The following is an 18,089-nucleotide window of genomic DNA, read 5'->3' on the forward strand; positions in this document are numbered from 1 at the left end:
ATTTTTTTTCTTTTTTTTTATGTAGGAGTACTGCTATTTATTCAGCCACTGATTAGCTGATTGAATTAGGCATGAACTCCACCTTGCTTTTTTTTCATGATTTATAATTTTATTTATTGAATCACCTTGAGAGAAGTTACAAAGCTTTTGGGTTTAAGTCTCGGTCGTACAATGAAACACCCGTACCTTCACCAGTGCCCATTCTCCACCACCAAAACCCCAGTATACCCCCATCCCGCACCCTCTCCCCTACCTGTGGGGCAGATGATTTTCAAATTACTCTCTCTCTACTTTGATTACATTCAATATTTTGACACCAGACCCACCATTATTATTTGGGATTTTACCCCCAACACTCAGATCTGCTGAAAAGGCAGCAGTAGACAATTTGTTTTCTATTGCTGGTTAAGAATAACATATGATGTCATGTGGCTACAGTAGTGGCCGCACGATTTTGAAATTCCAAAATTTTAACACTTAAATCTGGAGGGATTGCTGCCCAAACCTGCTAGGTTCTGAGATTTGTTCCTGAGTCTCTGGGATCAGGCCGTTAAGCAGCTTGATCAGGAGCCAGAAAGGCCGTTCATGGGTGGTGACTTGAGGTCTCGTTGGGATGGGAAAGAAAGGGCCGGCTCCACCCCCATCCTGTGAGACCCCACGTGTCTCGTCACTGCGGGCCCATACCTGACTGTTCAAGAGTCTCTGGTGGATGGTGGCCACCGAGCCGCCAAGGGGGAGCAGGTGGAGGGACAGCACCCTTTCCCCCCCTGGGGTGGCCCGGCGACAGTAACCTACTGTGGGGTTGGACGCATTTCTGCCAAAAGCCTCTGGGTTCCGAGATTTGTTTCTGAGTCACTGGCATCATGGCCATTAAGCAGCTTGACCAGGAGCCAGAGAGGCTGTTCCTGGGCGGCAACTTGGGGTCTCTTTGGGATGGGGAGGAAAGGGCTGGCTCCACCCCCATCCTGTGAGGCCCCACGCGTCTCGTCACTGTGGGCCCAAACCTGACTGTCCAGTGGCCTCTGGAGGATGACGGCCACTGGGCGCCAGGGGGAACAGGCCAAGGCACGAAACCTATTCCCACCTGGGGTGGCCTGGCGCTGTAACCTACTGCAGGGACCGGATGCATTTCTGCCAAAAGCCATTGGATTTCGAGATTTGTTTCTGAGTCTGGGATCATGGCCGTTAAGCAGTTCGATCACGAACCAGAGAGGCCATGCCTTCAATTATATAGCTGAGCCAGATGGGTGGTTTTTTGGGTGTGTCTCCCACGTACCTAACTTTTGGCCGTTTACTTTCTTGGTAAACTTTGCCCCAAGTTTTTGGTGTCTGGCCAAAGTCACAGCATCAATTTTGGGGTATCTGGAAGTCTGAAGGCTCCATCAGACTGCTGATGCACTCGCCTCACAGGTACAGATTGACCTGCTGGCGGCACCGTACCCCCTCAGGTCTGATTTTCAAGTAGCACTGCATTGTAGCACTGTAGCACTATTATCCAATTGTTCATCAATTTACTCGAGCGGGCACCAGTAATGTCTCCATTGTGAGACTTGTTGTTACTGTTTTTGGCATTTTGGATAGGCCATGAGTAGCTTGCCAGGCTCTTCCATGCAGGCAGGATACTCTCGTAGTTTGCCGGGCTCTCTGAGAGGGACGGAGGGATCAAACCTGGCTCGGCCGCGTGCAAGGCAAACGCTCTACCTGCTGTGCCATCACTTCATCCCATGTACTTGAAAAGTACATGGATTTTCAAGTACTGCCTGAAACTCATCTTCCCCGGGAAAGCACTGCTGTGATCGCAGACATTGTTGGCAGCCCCCCACCCAAGCAGGCCCCTCTGCACCACCTCGGCTGCTTTCCTGCACTCCTTGGGGTCAGCTCACTCAGCACCACCCCCAGCAGATCGATGCAGCCCCCCTGGCATCCCCTGGGTAGGCATGTGCCATCCCCCTTCCAGCCTGAGCTGTGCCAAGAACGAAATAGCTAACATTCCAGTGGTTATAGGAGATCCCAGGGACTCCGCGAAGCCTCCTGTTTTATTTGTTCTTGTCCTGTAAACATAATGATACGTGTGAGCCCACAAAGGTGTTGGAGGCAGAGCCGTAACTCGGCGTTAGGAAGTGCAGTGCTATGCAGGAATGGAAGGGTCCTGGTGACACCAGGGGACGAGTCACGAGCTCCGGGTCTGCAGAGCATTCAGTCATTCTTTCCATCATTCATTCTTCAGTCATTTGTTCACTCCCCACTTTGTCATTCGTCTGTGATATCAGACACAGTGCTGAACTCTGGGATATAATGACCCACAGACCACACAGGTGGTTCCTGTCCTCCTGGAAGAAAAAATCGAACAGAGAAAGATAGACTTTTGTTTGTTTGTTTTATTTTTTTTCTTTGCCATGTAAAGATTCAAACTCAGGTCTCCCATGCACAAGGCATGTCCTCTACCACTGAGCCACACCCCCGACCCCCTTCTATAATTTTGATTTTACTTTTTGGATGGGTTGGAGCAATAGTACAGTGGGAAGGGCGTTTGCCTTGCACGCAGCCAACCTGGCTGACCCAGGTTCAATTCCTCCACCCCTCTTGGAGAGTCCGGCAAGCTACCGAGTGTATCTCGCCCGCACGGCAAAGCCTGGCAAGCTACCCGTGACGTATTCGATATGCCAAACACAGTAACAAGTGTCACAATGGAGACATTACTGGACCCGCTCGAGCAAATCGATGAACAATGGGAGGACAGTGACAGTGACTTTTTGGACAGTGCTTCAGAGCTATTCCTGACTTAATGATTGGAGTCGGTCGGGGGCGGGGGGGGGGGGGGGGGGGGAGTCACTCTCCAGGGTGCTCTGAGGACTCTTTGTTTCTGGGAATAAAACTTAGCTCCTCATTTGCCTTGCACGTGGCTGGCTTGGGTTCAATCCCTATTACCCCCTATGGTCCTCCAACCCCACCAGGAGTGATCCCTGAGCACAAAGCCAGGAGTAAGCCCTGAGCACCACTTGTGTGTTGCTCCCCCAGACCCCCGCCCCATAAGCAAGCCAACCTGCACCCCTGCAGGCAAAACATGTGCTCAGCCTCTGGAGTTCTTTCTTTCTCACCCCCCAGATCACTTTTAACTTTTTTGAAAAATTTGTTTTTATTTCATTTGGAGCGGCTGGAGTGATAGCACAGACGGTAGGGCATTTGCCTTGCACACGGCTGACCCGGGTTCGATTCCTCTGTCCCTCTCAGAAAGCCCGGCAAGCTACCGAGAGTATCCCATCTGCACGGCAGAGCCTGGCAAGCTCCCCGTGGCGTATTTGATATGCCAAAGACAGTAACAACAAGTCTCACAATGGAGACGTTACTGGTGCCTGCTTGAGTAAATTGATGAACAACGGAAGGACAGTGCTACAGTGCTACTTTTTTTGAGACAGATACTTACATTCAGAAATAAATTAAAAATGGCACACTATGGTGGACGTTGGTAAGGATAGAAGTGCCATGGCTTGAGAAAATAAGAAATGACTTGGAATGCAGTTCCTGTCCCAACACTTAAGATGAGTCTGAGTCCGTGGGCTGAGGGGCAGCTTACTTGAGGCTCTGAGCTCCCCTACTGGAGGCCCTTGCCCTGGAACTGGCTCCTGATTTGGAGGGATATGGTCTGTCAGTGGAGAGATGCTTTGGAAGGGGCACTCGCCTCCATCCAGGGAAGGGCAGAGACAGTTGGCCAGCTTGTCTGAAGGGCTTGGAAGGGACCAGCTTGAGCTTTGAAGGATTTTAGCTCTGCTTTAGTGTCGGCAGAATTGATGGCCATCAGGCAATGTATATGACAAGGCATCTCTTGTGGCCTTTGTGCAGCCACTGGGAATTTTAGAGGAGAAAAATGAAGAGGCATAGACGTGTCTGGAAGAAGCCCAGCCAGAGAAATCTATTATTTATTCAAAGAACCTGAAATTGTAACCTGGTATCACAGGGACCATGTAATCTATACTTCCTGAAACAAACAAACAACAAAAAAAATCAAAACATGGGCTTGAGCCATGGTACAGTGGGGAGGGCACTTTCCTTTCACATGGCTGACCCAGGTTTGGTCCCTGGCATTTTAAGCCCACCAGGAATGGTGAGCACAAGGCCAGGAGTAACCCCTAAGCATCGCCAGGTGTGGCTCCAAAACAAACAATTCAAAACCAAGATCTTCCCCCTTCCCCAAATAGATACTATAAGTATTTTATTTTTATTCGAGAATAGAAACGTATGTTCAGTTGCCAGCATTCCGAGATAGGGTCTTTCCTTGGCTTATGAATCTGGAGTCGCTGTAATCTTGCATTGAACAGCCCCCATCTTGTTTCTTCCAAAGGAGGGCCGCTGGCCAGCCTCCGGGCCACTGAGATGCTCCCGCATCCTTCTCCAATATTTCCCCAGCTTTTCAAATTTCACAACACATTTAAAAGTAACTGTGCCTCCCTGACCTTAGCCCAAATATTCCACACGTTACTTTGTTGGTGGTGGTGGTATATGTCGGGAGTGGATATTTACTGTGGGTGCACCAGAGATCCGGTTAGGCACGTGGGTGGGGCTGGGCCTCAAACTCAGCCTCAGATAACTGGACAAAGAAACTGTGGTGCATATACACAGTGGGACATTACTCAGCCATCAGAAGAGATAAAGTCATAGAATTTGCTGCTCCATGGAGGGACCCGGAGAGGATCGGGCTGGGTGAAGTTAGTCAGAGGGAGAAAGACCTCCACAGAATGATCTTTCTCATATGCGGGATACAAAGACACATATAGGGGAATAATAAATACCCAAATGCAGTGGAAACAAAGAACACGAGAACTGGTATTCAGTAGGAAACATGCACTGGGTGGGGTAGGGGTGTGGTGGAGTGGGCAGTGGCGGGGGATAGGACACGGAAAATATGGTGGAGAGTGGGTGCTGAAAGGTTTTATGCATGAAACCCTATCAGCATTATTGGAAGTCACAGTGCAAAAAGAGCATTTTTTTTTTTAAAGTGCCTTTCGTAAAAGCAGGGTGGGAAGCAAATGTGAGACGCGTTGGTGAAGGGAAGTGGCCGCTGGTAAAGAATTGGGTGCTGGAACATTCTATGTCAAACCCCATCATGGATATTAACTTTGTAACTTTACAGTGACTAAATAAAAAAAAATTAAATAATACTTAAAAAATTAAAACAAAAAAACAAACTTGACCTCAATTTTGTGAGCAACACACTGCCACATCCTGGCTCTCAACTTAATTTTTTTTTTGGCTTTTTGGGTCACACCTGGCGATGCACAGGGGTTCCTCCTGGCTCTGCACTCAGGAGTCACTCCTGGCGGTGCTCAGGGGACCATATGGGATGCTGGAAATCGAATCCGGGTCGGCTGCGTGCAATGCAAACGCCCTACCCGCTGTGCTATCGCTCCAGCCCTCAACTTAATTTTTATGGGGAAAGAAAAATCTAGCTTCCACTTACCACTTATATTCTACCGGATGGCATTAGAGTTCATGAAGCCATATGATTGTAAAAAGTATACAGTTGGCACCAACAGGCTTGAGAACAGACAGATCTTCCTCTTGCTAATAAGCCTTGCAACTAAAACGACGGCAAAGTCTTCGGGCTGGGTTAATAGTGACAAATGTAGCTACCGGTGAAGGTGCCCGCTCCGTGCCAGGCCCTGCTCTAAAACGTTTTAAATATGAGTGGGGAAATTTATATGATAATCCGAAACAACCCAGTAGGGAGGTCTCGTATTATCTTCAGTTAAAAATAAGAGGACTCCGGGGATCACCCTGGCTGTGAGCAAGATTCACATGCATGCATGCTTGCACATGTATGCACACCCCCACGTGTGCACACATGCACGCTCACACTCATTCACTCACACTCCCATACACATGCATGTGTGGATGTATGCACACTCACACATGTGCACATGTGCACGCATGCCTGTACACATGCACACTCACATGCATTCACTCACACTGCTGTACATACGCACGTGTAGATGCACGCACACTCACACGTGTGCACATGTACAGACACGCCTGTACACAGGCACACTCACACGCACTCACTCACTCTCCCGTACACACGCACATGTGGGTGTATGCACACTTACACATGTGCACATGCATGTTCGCACACATTCACTCGCTCTCCTGTACACACACACGTGTGGATGCATGCACACTCGCACATGTGCACATATGCACGCACGCCTGTACACCGGCACGCTCACACGCACCCACGCTCCCATGCAGGTCTGCTCGCATGCACTCACGCATGTGGTGGGGATCAATCAAGTGAGCTGGCGAGTGTGTTCCCTAGAGTTGCCCTGAGAGCTTCCCGAGGCATCATTTCCTTCCTGTCCGCGTGTCAGGGCAGCTCTGGTATTTCTCAGGCCTTGGAAAACAGAATTCAGTTCTGCACTCCCAGAACAGCGTGCCGTCACCACGGGAGGTGTAGAGAAGACCCCCAGGCTCTTCTCAGGGTCCTCACTGGACCGCGCTCCTTGAAAGAAAATTTGCCCACAGGAGTCCTGCTCTATGGCTGTGCTGGCGCTCAGTCTGGTGACTCTTTGGTGCATTTCCAAGTCTCTGCAGGCGGTCAGGGAGCATCCATTGCCTCTCCAGGGCTCCCTCCCCAGCCAGGAACACCCGCCGCTGAGGGTTGGGGTCTCCTGTGCCAGAGCCTGCTCTTACCCGGGTCTCACTGCTGGTGCTGAAGCTTCCCTGGGTCTTTCCTGCTGCTCCCGTTGGGTCCTTCCTGCTGCTCCCATCTGCCCTCCGCGTCCGTCCTGGCTCCCAACCCCGCCTGACCAGCTTCCCGGGAGCAGATGGCGGCACCGCGCCCTGCCCACCCTTTTCTTCGCGCTCTGTTTCACGGAGGAAATGTCGACTTCGAGGACTCTTGTTCTTAGGGGACAACTTCACATCTCCCGATTTAGTTTTGAAAGGGGTCATGAAGGTGATGCGCTTTAGGAGACATCAAAACTAGACTCAGGGATGTGGAGCAGCGGTGGAGCACCTGCCTGGCACGCGTGGGGCCTGAGTTTGGTCTCTGGCAACACACAAATGAAAAAGAAGACGAGGGACCAGATCTGAGATGGCGCAAAGGGCTGGGACATATGTTTCGCATGTGGAAACCCCGGGGTCACTCCCTGGCCCCAGTCGTTCCTCCTGGGCACTGCCCTACGGTATGGCCCCAAACCAAATAAAAAAATAATTAAAACGGGTGGCACTGAGAAGTGTAGGATGATTTAAAAATACTACTATGAATGAATAAAAAGCATGACGCTGGAGGAAAAGGGAGGCAGTTCAGTGTTTTGCGTCTAGCCCTGTCTCCGTGCACACCCCAACGCCCACCAGGGAATATCAGTCTTTTGTTTGAACCTCCAGAGATTTTTTTAATGCAGAAATTTAGAAAAAAATCCATTCTCATATTTCTGAGGGTAGAAGGTAAAACTTTTGGTTCTGCATTTAAATGTTCTTTCATTTTTACGGACCAGTGCGTTTGGGACATCTCTCCAGGCCAGTACCCAGAGTCCTTTGCTCCTTTTTCAAGCTGTGTGGTTAAAAGGGCTCTTGTGCAGGGCTTGTGAGGGGTGTGGCCGGTCCTTAGCCACTCACGGGCTTTTAGGACTATAAACAATTCCGCAGGGGCCACCTCTGAGTGTTTCATTTGCATCGTGACTTACAGACAAAGGCTTGTTGCTGATGGAGCCTTCAGGCTGTGGTGCTGTGGCCGAGTTTCCCCTGGCAGGCAGGGCTGCCAGTTCCATCCCTGCACTGTCCCTCGTGCTGCCCGACACCCCCGTTGACACACAGAGGCGTGTGATCCTCAGTGCAATACCACTCTGTGTGTGCCAACCCTAGTCACAACAGCAACAATAATAACAAAGGAAGGTTGAAAGAATTAAATTTAAAATGGTGGAAGTGACTCCTCTGGCTTAACGGAAAGGGAAAGACTTTAGCACACTGTCTGATGACCTCTCATTGTGAGCTTTGACCTTGCTGTAACCTCTTCCATCTCACTCTGAATAGGTTATATTTCTCTCCCTTCCTTCCCTTTGTTGCTGCAGTGGCCCGGGATCACACACAGATAGTTTAGGGGCTCAAGCACTTGGTTGCAGTGGACCAGAGACATCATGTGTTTGGGGGCTTGTTTGTTTGTAGAATACACCTGGTGATGCTCAGGAGTTACTTCCGGCCCTGCACTCAGGAATCACTCCTGGCAGGCACGGGGACCATATGGGATGCTGGGGATCCATCTTTTGGCCTAGCATGTGCTTTTGTTGTGGCACGAGGAATCCCAAATGGCAGAGCCCTTGGGGCAGCAAGTGGCCTGTGGAGGTGTGCAGGGGTTTGAACTTGAAATTTAATGCCTGCAGGGTAGGTGCACTGCCTCTGAGCACATCCTCTGCCCTGAGTTAAGAACTGTTTCCTGGGGAGGGAGCAATAGTACAGTGGGTAGGCGTTTGCCTTCCTCATGGCCAACACGATTCTATCCCCAGCATCCTATATGGTCCCCCAAGCCTGCCAGGAGTGATTCCTGAGTGCAGAGCCAGGAATAACCCCTGTGCACCGCTCGCTGTGCCTGCCTTCCCCCAACTAGAACCAATCCCTTTTCCTCTGCAGTCACCATCTGGCCATACAACGTGGTTTTTGCCTCTTTGTGACAAAGGATTTCTAGTTAATTCCAGCAAATCCCAGTGATTCCAGTGATCCTGCTGATTCACCCAACTAGCAGCTGACATACTGAGCAGTGGCAGTGGACTAGGCACTCAGATGGACCCAGCAGGACTTTACCTTTGATTTCATCCTCTTAACCCAACTGTCACACCACTCTGGAGAAATTGTCTCAGAGGACCCATAACCATGGGTCCAAGGTTGCACAGCAAATTATGAACAAGGGGAGGACAGAGTTGGCATCCTAAACCTAGTTCCTCTGGCTCTCCACTCAGGGGTCATTCCTAGCAGTGCTCAGGGGATCATATGGGGTTCTCGGCATCAAACTCAAGTTGATCACATGCAAGGCAAGTGCATTACCTTCTATAATATCTCTCTGGCCCACGAACAATCTTTAACAACAGCAACATTGTCACTGTCCGCCACTGTCGTCCCCTTGTTCATCAGTTTGCTCGAACGAGCCCAGTAACGTCTCCACTGTGACACTTGTTACTGTGTTTGACATATCGAATACGTCATGGGTAGCTAACAACAACAACAAAATCTGTACACAATGAAATAGTATGCAGCCGTTAGGAAAAATGAAGTCATGAAATTTGCTGATGCATGAATGGACATGGAGAACATCATGCAGAGTGAAATGAGTCAGAAGGAGAGAGACAGACATAGAATGACTGCACTCATTTGCAGAGTACATAAAAAATAACCCCTTCCCCCCGAAACATGGTATGAGAATTAATACCCAAAGACAGTAGAAATGAAGGCCAGGAGGGCTGGTCCATGGTAGGAAGCTTGCCACAAAAGGGCGTGGGGCGTAGGGGCGTGTAGTTAGAACAGAGAAAGGACCACTGTGATGGTGATAGTTGGAAATGATCACTCTGGACAAGAACTAAGTGCTGAAAGAAAATAACGTGATATGCATGATAACTTTTCAGTAATAGGATTGGAAATCGCAGTGTCTACAAGAGGAGAGAAGGGGGGAAGGGAGGGAGAGGGAGGGAGAGATGGGGAGAGAGAGAAGGAGGAAGGGGGAAGGAGAGAGGGGAGAGAAGGAGAGGGAGGGAGAAGGAGGGAGTTGGGGAGAAAGAGGGAGGGAGAGAAAGGAGGGTGAGGGAGAGAGAGATGAGAGAGGGAGGCAGGGAGAGAGAGAAGAGGGAAGGAGGGAGGGAAAGAGAAACAGAAAGAGAGAGACTGCCATAGAGGCTGGCTGAGGTGAGGGGCATGGGAGGGAAATTGGGGACTTTGGTAGCAGGAAACTTGCATTGGTGAGAGTCTGGTGTTGGAGCATTGTATGACTGAAACCCAATCATGAACAACTTCGTAGCTGTGTTATCTCACAGTGATTCAACAACAGCAACAACAAATCTGGCTCCAGAGCTGGGGAGCTGGTTTAAAGGTCTGGAGCGGGCGCTTTGTAGCCCGAGCCTTGGGTTTGATGGTCCCTAGAGGACCCCTACAAGTGCCCCCCGAGCACTAAGCCTGGAGAAGCCTCTGAGCACTTCCAGAGTGACCCTCAAATAAAACGAAGCAAACAAAACTGTTTGCAGGCCTGGGATGTTGCTCCTCGGTGGCAGGGAACCTACATGTTTGAGGTGCTCTTTGGAGCCCCGCCTCACCAGCCCAGGGCTGCCTTTCTGCTTTGTGTTTTTCCAGCTTCCGGGAGGATTTCTATTACAACGACACTGCCGGCTACTTCATTATCGGAGGGAGCAGGTATGTGGCCGGCATCGAAGGGTTTTTCGGACCCCTGAAGTACTATCGCCTTCGTGCTCTGCACCCTGCACAGGTGAGCTAAAGGGATGCAGGAGGAGGCAGTTTGGGGGATGGGGGGCTCCCTGGTGACTGGGCCTGGCGTAAACAAAATGATCTGACCTCACATGGGCTGTCATCAGACATAATTAATATGGAGGCTTTTCCTGCAGCAAACGCGAGAATAGATTTCTGTTCACATTTGGTTCATTTACTGCTCATAAAATGGAAACCATTTACTTCCTCTGTTTTAATAACTACTAGCTTAATTATAGAGTAGATTTTTATCAGGCGGTTGCCTATCCCGTGATTAAGTTAATGAAAGCAGAGAATCTTAGTTATTTGGTAAAGCTGCTTTTATGTGCTGTTATTGAAAGTCTCAGAAGAAGAAGCTCTCTGGCCCAGGGCACTCTGACTTCCCTTCTGACTTTCTTCGGTCACGCGCCCAGGGCCCCGCCCCCGGCCCCTGGCACTGCAGAGGGCTGGGTGCTGGGTGCTGGGTGCTGGGTGCAGCTCAGTGGCCGGCAGGGAAGTGCCCAGCTTGGCAGGCCAGATGCTGCAGCTGCCTGGGCTGGGGGAGGCGGGCCACCCCCGAGAAGGGAGGGGGAGTTCGTCGAGAACTGTTTGGGGGCCGGGGACGCAGGTTTGAGGAGTCCTGTCCCAGGGAACGTTCCTTCATTGCTGCTACCCTGTGGCGTGTGTGCTGCAAAGAGCGGGAGGCACCGGGCAAAGTCAATTCGGGAAAATAGGGCAGCTCCAGCCCGTAGGTGCGTCCTGGAGTCCCTCTCGCGAGACTTGCGCCGAGACTCTGCGGAGGGGAGGATGCTTGCACCCGCGCGGGTGCATATGCTTGTCCTGCTCTCTGCTGGGTCAGATGCTTGCCCTGCCGGGTCAGGGCTTGCACATTGGTGCTGTCGTCTTTCTTCCTCCCCGGTGTTGTCAGTGCCCTGCAGTGGGCCCTGGGGGCAGGCACTTTGCTGCCAGCTCAGGGCCTCAACATGTGAGACAGAGGCGCTACCACGGAATCACATGCACGTGGCCTCCAAACCGTTTTATGTTTCTTTGTTTTTGTTTTTGGGACCATACCCAGTGATGCTTGAGCGATAGCACAGCGGGTAGGGCGTTCGCCTTACACGCGGCCAACATGGCCGACCCGAGTTCGATTCCTCCGCCCCTCTCGGAGAGCCCGGCAAGCTACCGAGAGTATTCGGTATGCCAGACACAGTAACAACAAAGTCTCCAATGGAGACGTTACTGGGCCCGCTCGAGCAAATCGACGATCAACGGGAGGGCCTTTACCTTTACCTTACCCAGTGATGCTTAGAGCTGACTCCTGCCTCTGTGCTCAGGTTCATGCCTAGTGGGCTCCCGGGACCATTTGAGGTGCCAGAAATTGCATTGAACCCTGGGTCAACTGTCTATAAGGCAAAGCTGCTGTACTATCACTCTGGCCCCTCAGAGTTGTTTTTGAAGGTGGGTCACAATAGGCACTTGGTTTAATGTCAGGAAGAGCGCATGCTTTGTGTGCGTATCCACACATAAGCACACAGATGGCACGTTGACCTATACAGATGATGCATGAGCTCAAACTGTGGGCCTTTTTTTATTTTTGTGCATACTAGATTTTTAAAAATTTCACTTGTTTGTTTTGGGGCCACACCTGGCAGTGTTCAGGGCTTACTCCTGGCTCTGCACTCAGGGATCACTCCTGGCAGGGCTCAGGGGACTGTATGGGGTGCTGGGAATCAAATCCAGGCCAGCCAAACGCTAGTGCCCTATCCACTGCCCAAAGGCCTGGTACCATTGTTCCAGCCCCTAAAGAGCTTAATTGTTGTGCCATTGTATCAAACCTACCTCTATGGATATGGAAATTAAGACTTAAGGTGGTTTTTATATATTATAATATTTCCTCGAATTTCTCCTGCAAGCAAACAAACAAAATTTGATTTTCCTGCCACTGCATACCCTGCTCAAGCAGAACATTTGGCGTTCTGCTTGATTATTTTTTTGAATTATGGGAGGTAGAGGGGGCTTAGGTCAAAGCTGGTGGTACTCCAGGGCTACTCGTGGCTTTGCTTGGAAGTAGGGGGAGTGCTCCCATCAGTGCTCAGGGGACCACGCAGTGTCAGGGATCAAAACCCAGGCTCTGGCATGCGAAACATGCACTCAGCCCTTCCAGCCATCCATACTGTTTGCGTTGAGCATTGAAACCGTTGCCTGACCCGCCTGTGGACTGGAGCATGGACTTCGAGGCCCTGCTCCAGCTCAGGCCTGTGTTCTGAAGCAGGAGAGTGCCAGGGAGGTGGGGGGGGATCCCCCTTTTCTCTCTTAGGTGAGTTTGGAGTTTGGAAGTTGAGGCAGTACACCCACAGGGACACAGGGGTGAGGATGGATGTTTACAGAGACCCAGACTTGACCTGGGGTGGAGTAAGCATTGGGCATGCAGGAGAGAGTTGCCCAGGCTCACGTGGGTAGCACCGTCAGATGGACTTCGTGTGACTTTGGACAGTCAGGGACACAGGGGTGTGATCTGAGCTGGGGAGAAGCCTTGGGGAAGAAGTGGTGGCAGCCTGGTGTCTGTCTAATCCCGATATTTAAGAACTGCTACCAGTGGGAGCGATAGCACAGTGGGTAGGGTATTTGCCTTGTATGTGGCCAACCCGGTTTTGATTCTCAGCATTTCATGTGGTCCGCTGAGCACTGCCAGGAGTAATTCCTGAGTGCAAAGCCAGGAGTAATCCCTGTGCATCGCTGGGTGTAATGGAAAAGAAAAAGAAAAAGAACTGCCACCAGGGTCAAGTGATAGTTCAACGGGTAGGACGCTTGCCTTGCAAGCAGGTTCAATGCCTGGCACTCCATATGATCCCCTGAGACCACCAGGAGTGATCCCTGAGCACAGAAGTAGGAGGAGACTCTGAGCACAGCCGGGGGGTGGCTGACCCAAAAGAAGTGCCACTGTGGGAATGGTGCCTCCCCCCAAAAAAGGAAGAGGGGACCAGAGCTGGCAGAGCTGAGCCCCGAGCATAGTTGTGTTCCCATTAATGCCTTTGATTTCTGGGTTTCTGTGGTGGTGTCAGTTTCCTGAGGTCCAGTGGTGGCTGAAAATGAGAATACATGAAAATATTTTGAGAGAGACCACCCCTGTATAACTCACCTGACTATAATCATGCTATTTTATTATTAGGTATTGCTGTTAACCTCATACTGTGCCTGCCTTGTTAATTAAACCTCATCATGGTGTGCATGTAAAAAAGTATTTCTCAAAGTGGGCAATCCTGCCTCCCCCCAGAATAATCTGGGAGGGGCTGCATGCTTCCCATGGGTGCAATGAGGCGGGGGAAGGGGGATGGGAATATTTTGTTTGCATAAAGGAGGTAGAATACCAAAGGAACACTGTGTAATTTGTTTTTCCTGATTGGCCAAATTATTTTGGAAACCTTTGATATATTGGGGGAGGGGGGGAACGGTATATATCGGGCTCGGCAGTCTTCACAGATTAGAACATGTCCCTTGAGGTAAAGGAGTGAGAACTACTGTAGCTCTCTTCCTGTGCACATGCCAGCCAGGGGCACCATCCTTGGGCAAACCTGACAATATTAGCAGAGAGGGAGCTCCCCTCCCATCCAGCCTCCCTAGTGCTTCTGGGTGCTGGATGTTCCTTGTTCCTCTGATTGTCTCCTAGGTTCTTAATCCCCTCCTTGAGAAGCAACTTGCTGAAGAAATCCAGCTCTATCATGAAAAGTGTGCAGAGGTTCGAGAAATAGTGTCCGTGTATACATCCCCGGGACAGCAAGGGCACGGAAGCCCAGAGGCATGTAAGTAATGCCTTCAGGAGAGCCATTTTTAGCCCCAAGGGTTTGTAGCAAAGCACGTTCGGCTTCTTCCAAGCTGGGCTAAAATAGTTCCTGGCTGACAAGTCTGAACTCCTGGTCCGGCCCAGACAGGTGTAAGCCTAAGCAGATGCATTCTAACCGGATTCCAGCAAGACCGACAGCCAACAAGCACCCAGCCCGCCTCGTTGCCCCCACCATATGTGGCAGAGTTTCAGAATACCAACGAGACTGTTTGGAGCATTGCATTACATTATTCTGCATCCATAAGGGATCTTGGGCCAGTCTGGGAAAATAAAATTGAACTGGGAAATAAATTAATCATTAGAAATGGTTTCCCCATCGGTCTGCTTTGGTCTTGGGCCATTAATATCTGAATATTAGCTTCCAGAAATGTGGAGCGATGCCTTTGCTGTTTGGGGGCTCTCGGCTGGCTTTTTTCTGAATCCTTGGAACTGACTCATTCTGGAAGCATCGGCAATTGCAGCAGAAGGAAGGAATCTCAAAGAGATTGTCCACCCCTACATGCAGCGGCTCCCTTTCACTCTTTTTATTTTATTTTTTTTAAATTTTATAAAGTAGTTCACAATATTTGATTACATTTAATATTCAAACACCCATCCCACCCCCATTACCCCTTCCCGCCACCAAACTTAGGATGTTTCCATCTCAAGCCCTGATCCCTGCCCCCAAGCACAACCAAAATCATGTATTTTATACTGTCTGTTATAAAGAACCGCTAAAAATGCTTACAAGAAAAGTATTCATATAGGAAACAGTGTGAAGATTGTTCTATTTTGGCAGGGGCCATTAAGACATTCTTTAGGGTATCACTAACATGTTAAATGTTGAGTGATGTGAGGTTTCATATATATACATATATATGAAAATATGTGTATATGCACATATACTTTCACCCTTTTAAAGCACAGTCCTGTCTTGTCCTCCCGTTTCCAGCTCGAATCTAGCACTTATAAATATCTCTGCGCTGAAGATCTCAGAAGGTGGCACTAGTGTTAGTCACATATGCTCCTTCTGGAAGGAAAATTCCCGTGGGGCCTTTGCCATCCGCCAAAGCAATTCGGTCCTTCGTTGTTCCACTCCTGGCTTAACCATTGTTGGAGCAGGATCTTCCGGTTCCAGACGGTGGAAGTTGGGAGGTGTCTTGGACAAACCCCGCCTTACAGATAAGGCTTTTGGTCAGCGGGCCCAGGAAGCCTTTCGAGACGGGGGAAGAGGTGGAAAAGCAGTGCTTTTGAGACTCCATTTAAGGAGAAGCTCTGCTGGTCCCCAGCTGCTGCTCTCACCGCTGAATCACCCAGAAAATACGATGCTGTCAGAAGAGAGGGAGGAGATATAGGAATAGTAATATCCCAAACAGGAAAGAAACCGATCGTGATCAGGGATGTAATTTCAGGACAGACTCCCCGAGGCCAGCCTGGTATGCTGATCTGTTTGGGGGGCTGATGATGAGTTCCCTAACATCTTCCACCGCTCGGTCTCCCTGGGGGTCCTCCTCGCGCTTAGCTCCTCAACTCACACTGCCAACAAAATGGCCTAGATTTTGGCCTCCTGGGGACTGGTCCAAGGCCAGCTGCTCATTCTGTAGAATTATTCAACAGCCATCAGCCGCGTTGGCACCTTTCCCCGGGATTTTGGCTTTGATTTTGTGACCTCAAGGCAAAGGCACCGGAGCCAACTCCAAATCCGTTGTGCGCCCAAACCAACGCTCAGTAGCGTTCAAGTCTGACCTCTTATTCCGACTTCCTCTTCGGAGGAGGAAGTGACTCAGAGAGGGGAGCCTGTCTCTCTCCTGAGGAGGTGTGTGTGCGCTCTTGTGTCCCTATAGGCGAGCCCCAGAACTCCTACCTGGACCTGAAGCGCAGGTACAGCGGACTCTCCACGTGCAGAGCCTTCCCCTGGGAGAAGGGCCTTCGAGAACGGCACCCGGCTCTCCTGCAGACCTTGCTGAACATGGATTTCCTGGCGGGTATGGAGTCTTTTCCTGGCCTTGGGCCCCTGTTCCATGTATTTTTCCTTAAGAAATTTTTTTGGGGGGAGGGGGGATGAGGGAGGGTATAGATACATTTCATGGCGCTCAGGGCTACTTGGTGCTTTGCAGTATTCTGATTCCATGTGGTGCAGGGGACGGAACCCAGGGGTTCCATGTGCAGAGCAAGGGCTCCGACTCTTTGAGCCACCACCCCTGCCCTGCATTCATCTTCTTTGGTGAGCAATGATGCCTCCGTGTCAGTTTTGACCCTCACGTTCCTAGCTTCACTTCAGATTGAAAGGCTGCTTTCAGCTGATCACCCCTCTAGCCTAAGTTTCTGCACCGACTCTAAATACAAAAGCTTGAATTTAGGAATCACTCAAGCGGTCCTTTGTAGCAAGCCAAGGCCACCAGCGGGCATCCTGCAGCCAGAACTGGCCCCTGATGGCAGATGGTTTGGCACAAAACGATATTGTCCGTTTAACAAGAAAATGAGCTACCAGCGTCAAGCTTGGTTATGTAAAAAAATGCAAATTTCTCACTTTTCTGGAAAAAAACAGAGATCTGGCTGTGCTGGGCCTACATCCCTCCCTCGGGAGAGAGGTTGGTCTGGGTCCTTGGTCTGGCCACAGCCCAACTCCATCTATTTTGTGCCCCCTGCCTGCCGCACTGCGCATCTTGGGTCCCTCAGGCCCTTGTACTCGAGAGCCTGATGAGGCTCGAGTCAGTGACTCCTTCTGACTGCAGCCGACCACCCCAGGCCTGGTGGCCTTGGGGTTTGCTTGGCGACTTCCCCAGCCGGCAGGGCCATGGGGGATGTCGCAGTAAGTGTACGGGGAACAGGAAGGGCCTTGGAGGTGCTCAGTGGGCCAGGGATACTAAAACACTGGTGATATCCCTACAAGTGTTTGGGAACCCCCCTAATTGTTTCTAGGGCACCCCTCACCCTACCCCGCAACACCACCACCGAACGAATTCAAGTCATAAAGCCTAACTCACCTTTTCTTTTTCTCTTCTGTTTGCTGGTTTGTTTATTGTTTCGGGAGCTATACCTGATGGTGCTCAGGGCTTACTCTTGCTTCTGAGCTCAAGGATGACTCCTAGCGGGGCTTGGGGGACTATACATGGTCCCTGGTGCCAGGGGACCCAGGCTGGCGAGGCACGTGCCCTACCTGCTGTATTGTAGCTTGGGGTCCCTAGTTCACCTTTTCTTCATTGGATACTGACTGAGGTACTGCTCATTTACTAGGCTAGACTTCAAAGGTAGTAAACTAGCATGTTCCCTGCCCTTCAGATTGGGGATGGAGTGGGGGCAGGGGTCTTTTTTTTTTCTTTTTGGGTCACACCCGGCGATGCTCAGGGGTTACTCAGGAATCACTGGCTTTGCACTCAGGAATCACTCCTCTTGGTGCTCGGGGGACCATATGGGATGCTGGGAATCGAACCTGGGTTGGCCCTGTGAAAGGCAAATGCCCTACCCGCTGTGCTATTGCTCCAGCCCTGGCAGGGGTCTTGAAAGAAACAGAACACTGATGATGTATTTGAATAAAGGCTCTGGAAATTCATGGAGACCTAAAGAAAGGGAGTGGTCTGGGAAGGCTTCCTGGAGGAGATGACATCAGATTGAGTCTTGAAGGGTTCGTAGATGTTTGCAGACAAGCAGTGTGGCACGGGGGTGGTATTGGAGGCCAAGGTTCTTCATAGCGTGCAAGGGCCGGGGCCTGGGGGGAGATGAATGTGACTGGCACTCAGACACCATCCTGAAGAGCTTTGCCAGCACAGCTGAAGAGCCCTGGGCAGTACTCGGGGGTCAGTCTGGGTTTCTGAGGCTGGTGGGGAGTTAGAGG

At 50.6% G+C, this 18,089-nt stretch overlaps 1 protein-coding gene across 1 annotated transcript in view; it reads left to right on the forward strand.

Annotated features, from left to right (window-relative positions):
* SEL1L3 (SEL1L family member 3) overlaps window positions 1–18,089 on the forward strand; it is a 127,489-nt gene that overhangs the window by 41,024 nt on the left and 68,376 nt on the right. The window contains exons 7-9 of the mRNA XM_056125590.1: window positions 10,324–10,456; window positions 14,102–14,234; window positions 16,099–16,239. Coding sequence (XP_055981565.1) covers window positions 10,324–10,456; window positions 14,102–14,234; window positions 16,099–16,239 — 407 coding nt within the window. The remainder of the gene's footprint in view (window positions 1–10,323; window positions 10,457–14,101; window positions 14,235–16,098; window positions 16,240–18,089) is intronic.

Source organism: Sorex fumeus, unplaced genomic scaffold (genome assembly GCF_029834395.1).
Source record: "Sorex fumeus unplaced genomic scaffold, SorFum_2.1 ptg000055l, whole genome shotgun sequence".
Classification (NCBI taxonomy): domain Eukaryota; kingdom Metazoa; phylum Chordata; class Mammalia; order Eulipotyphla; family Soricidae; genus Sorex; species Sorex fumeus.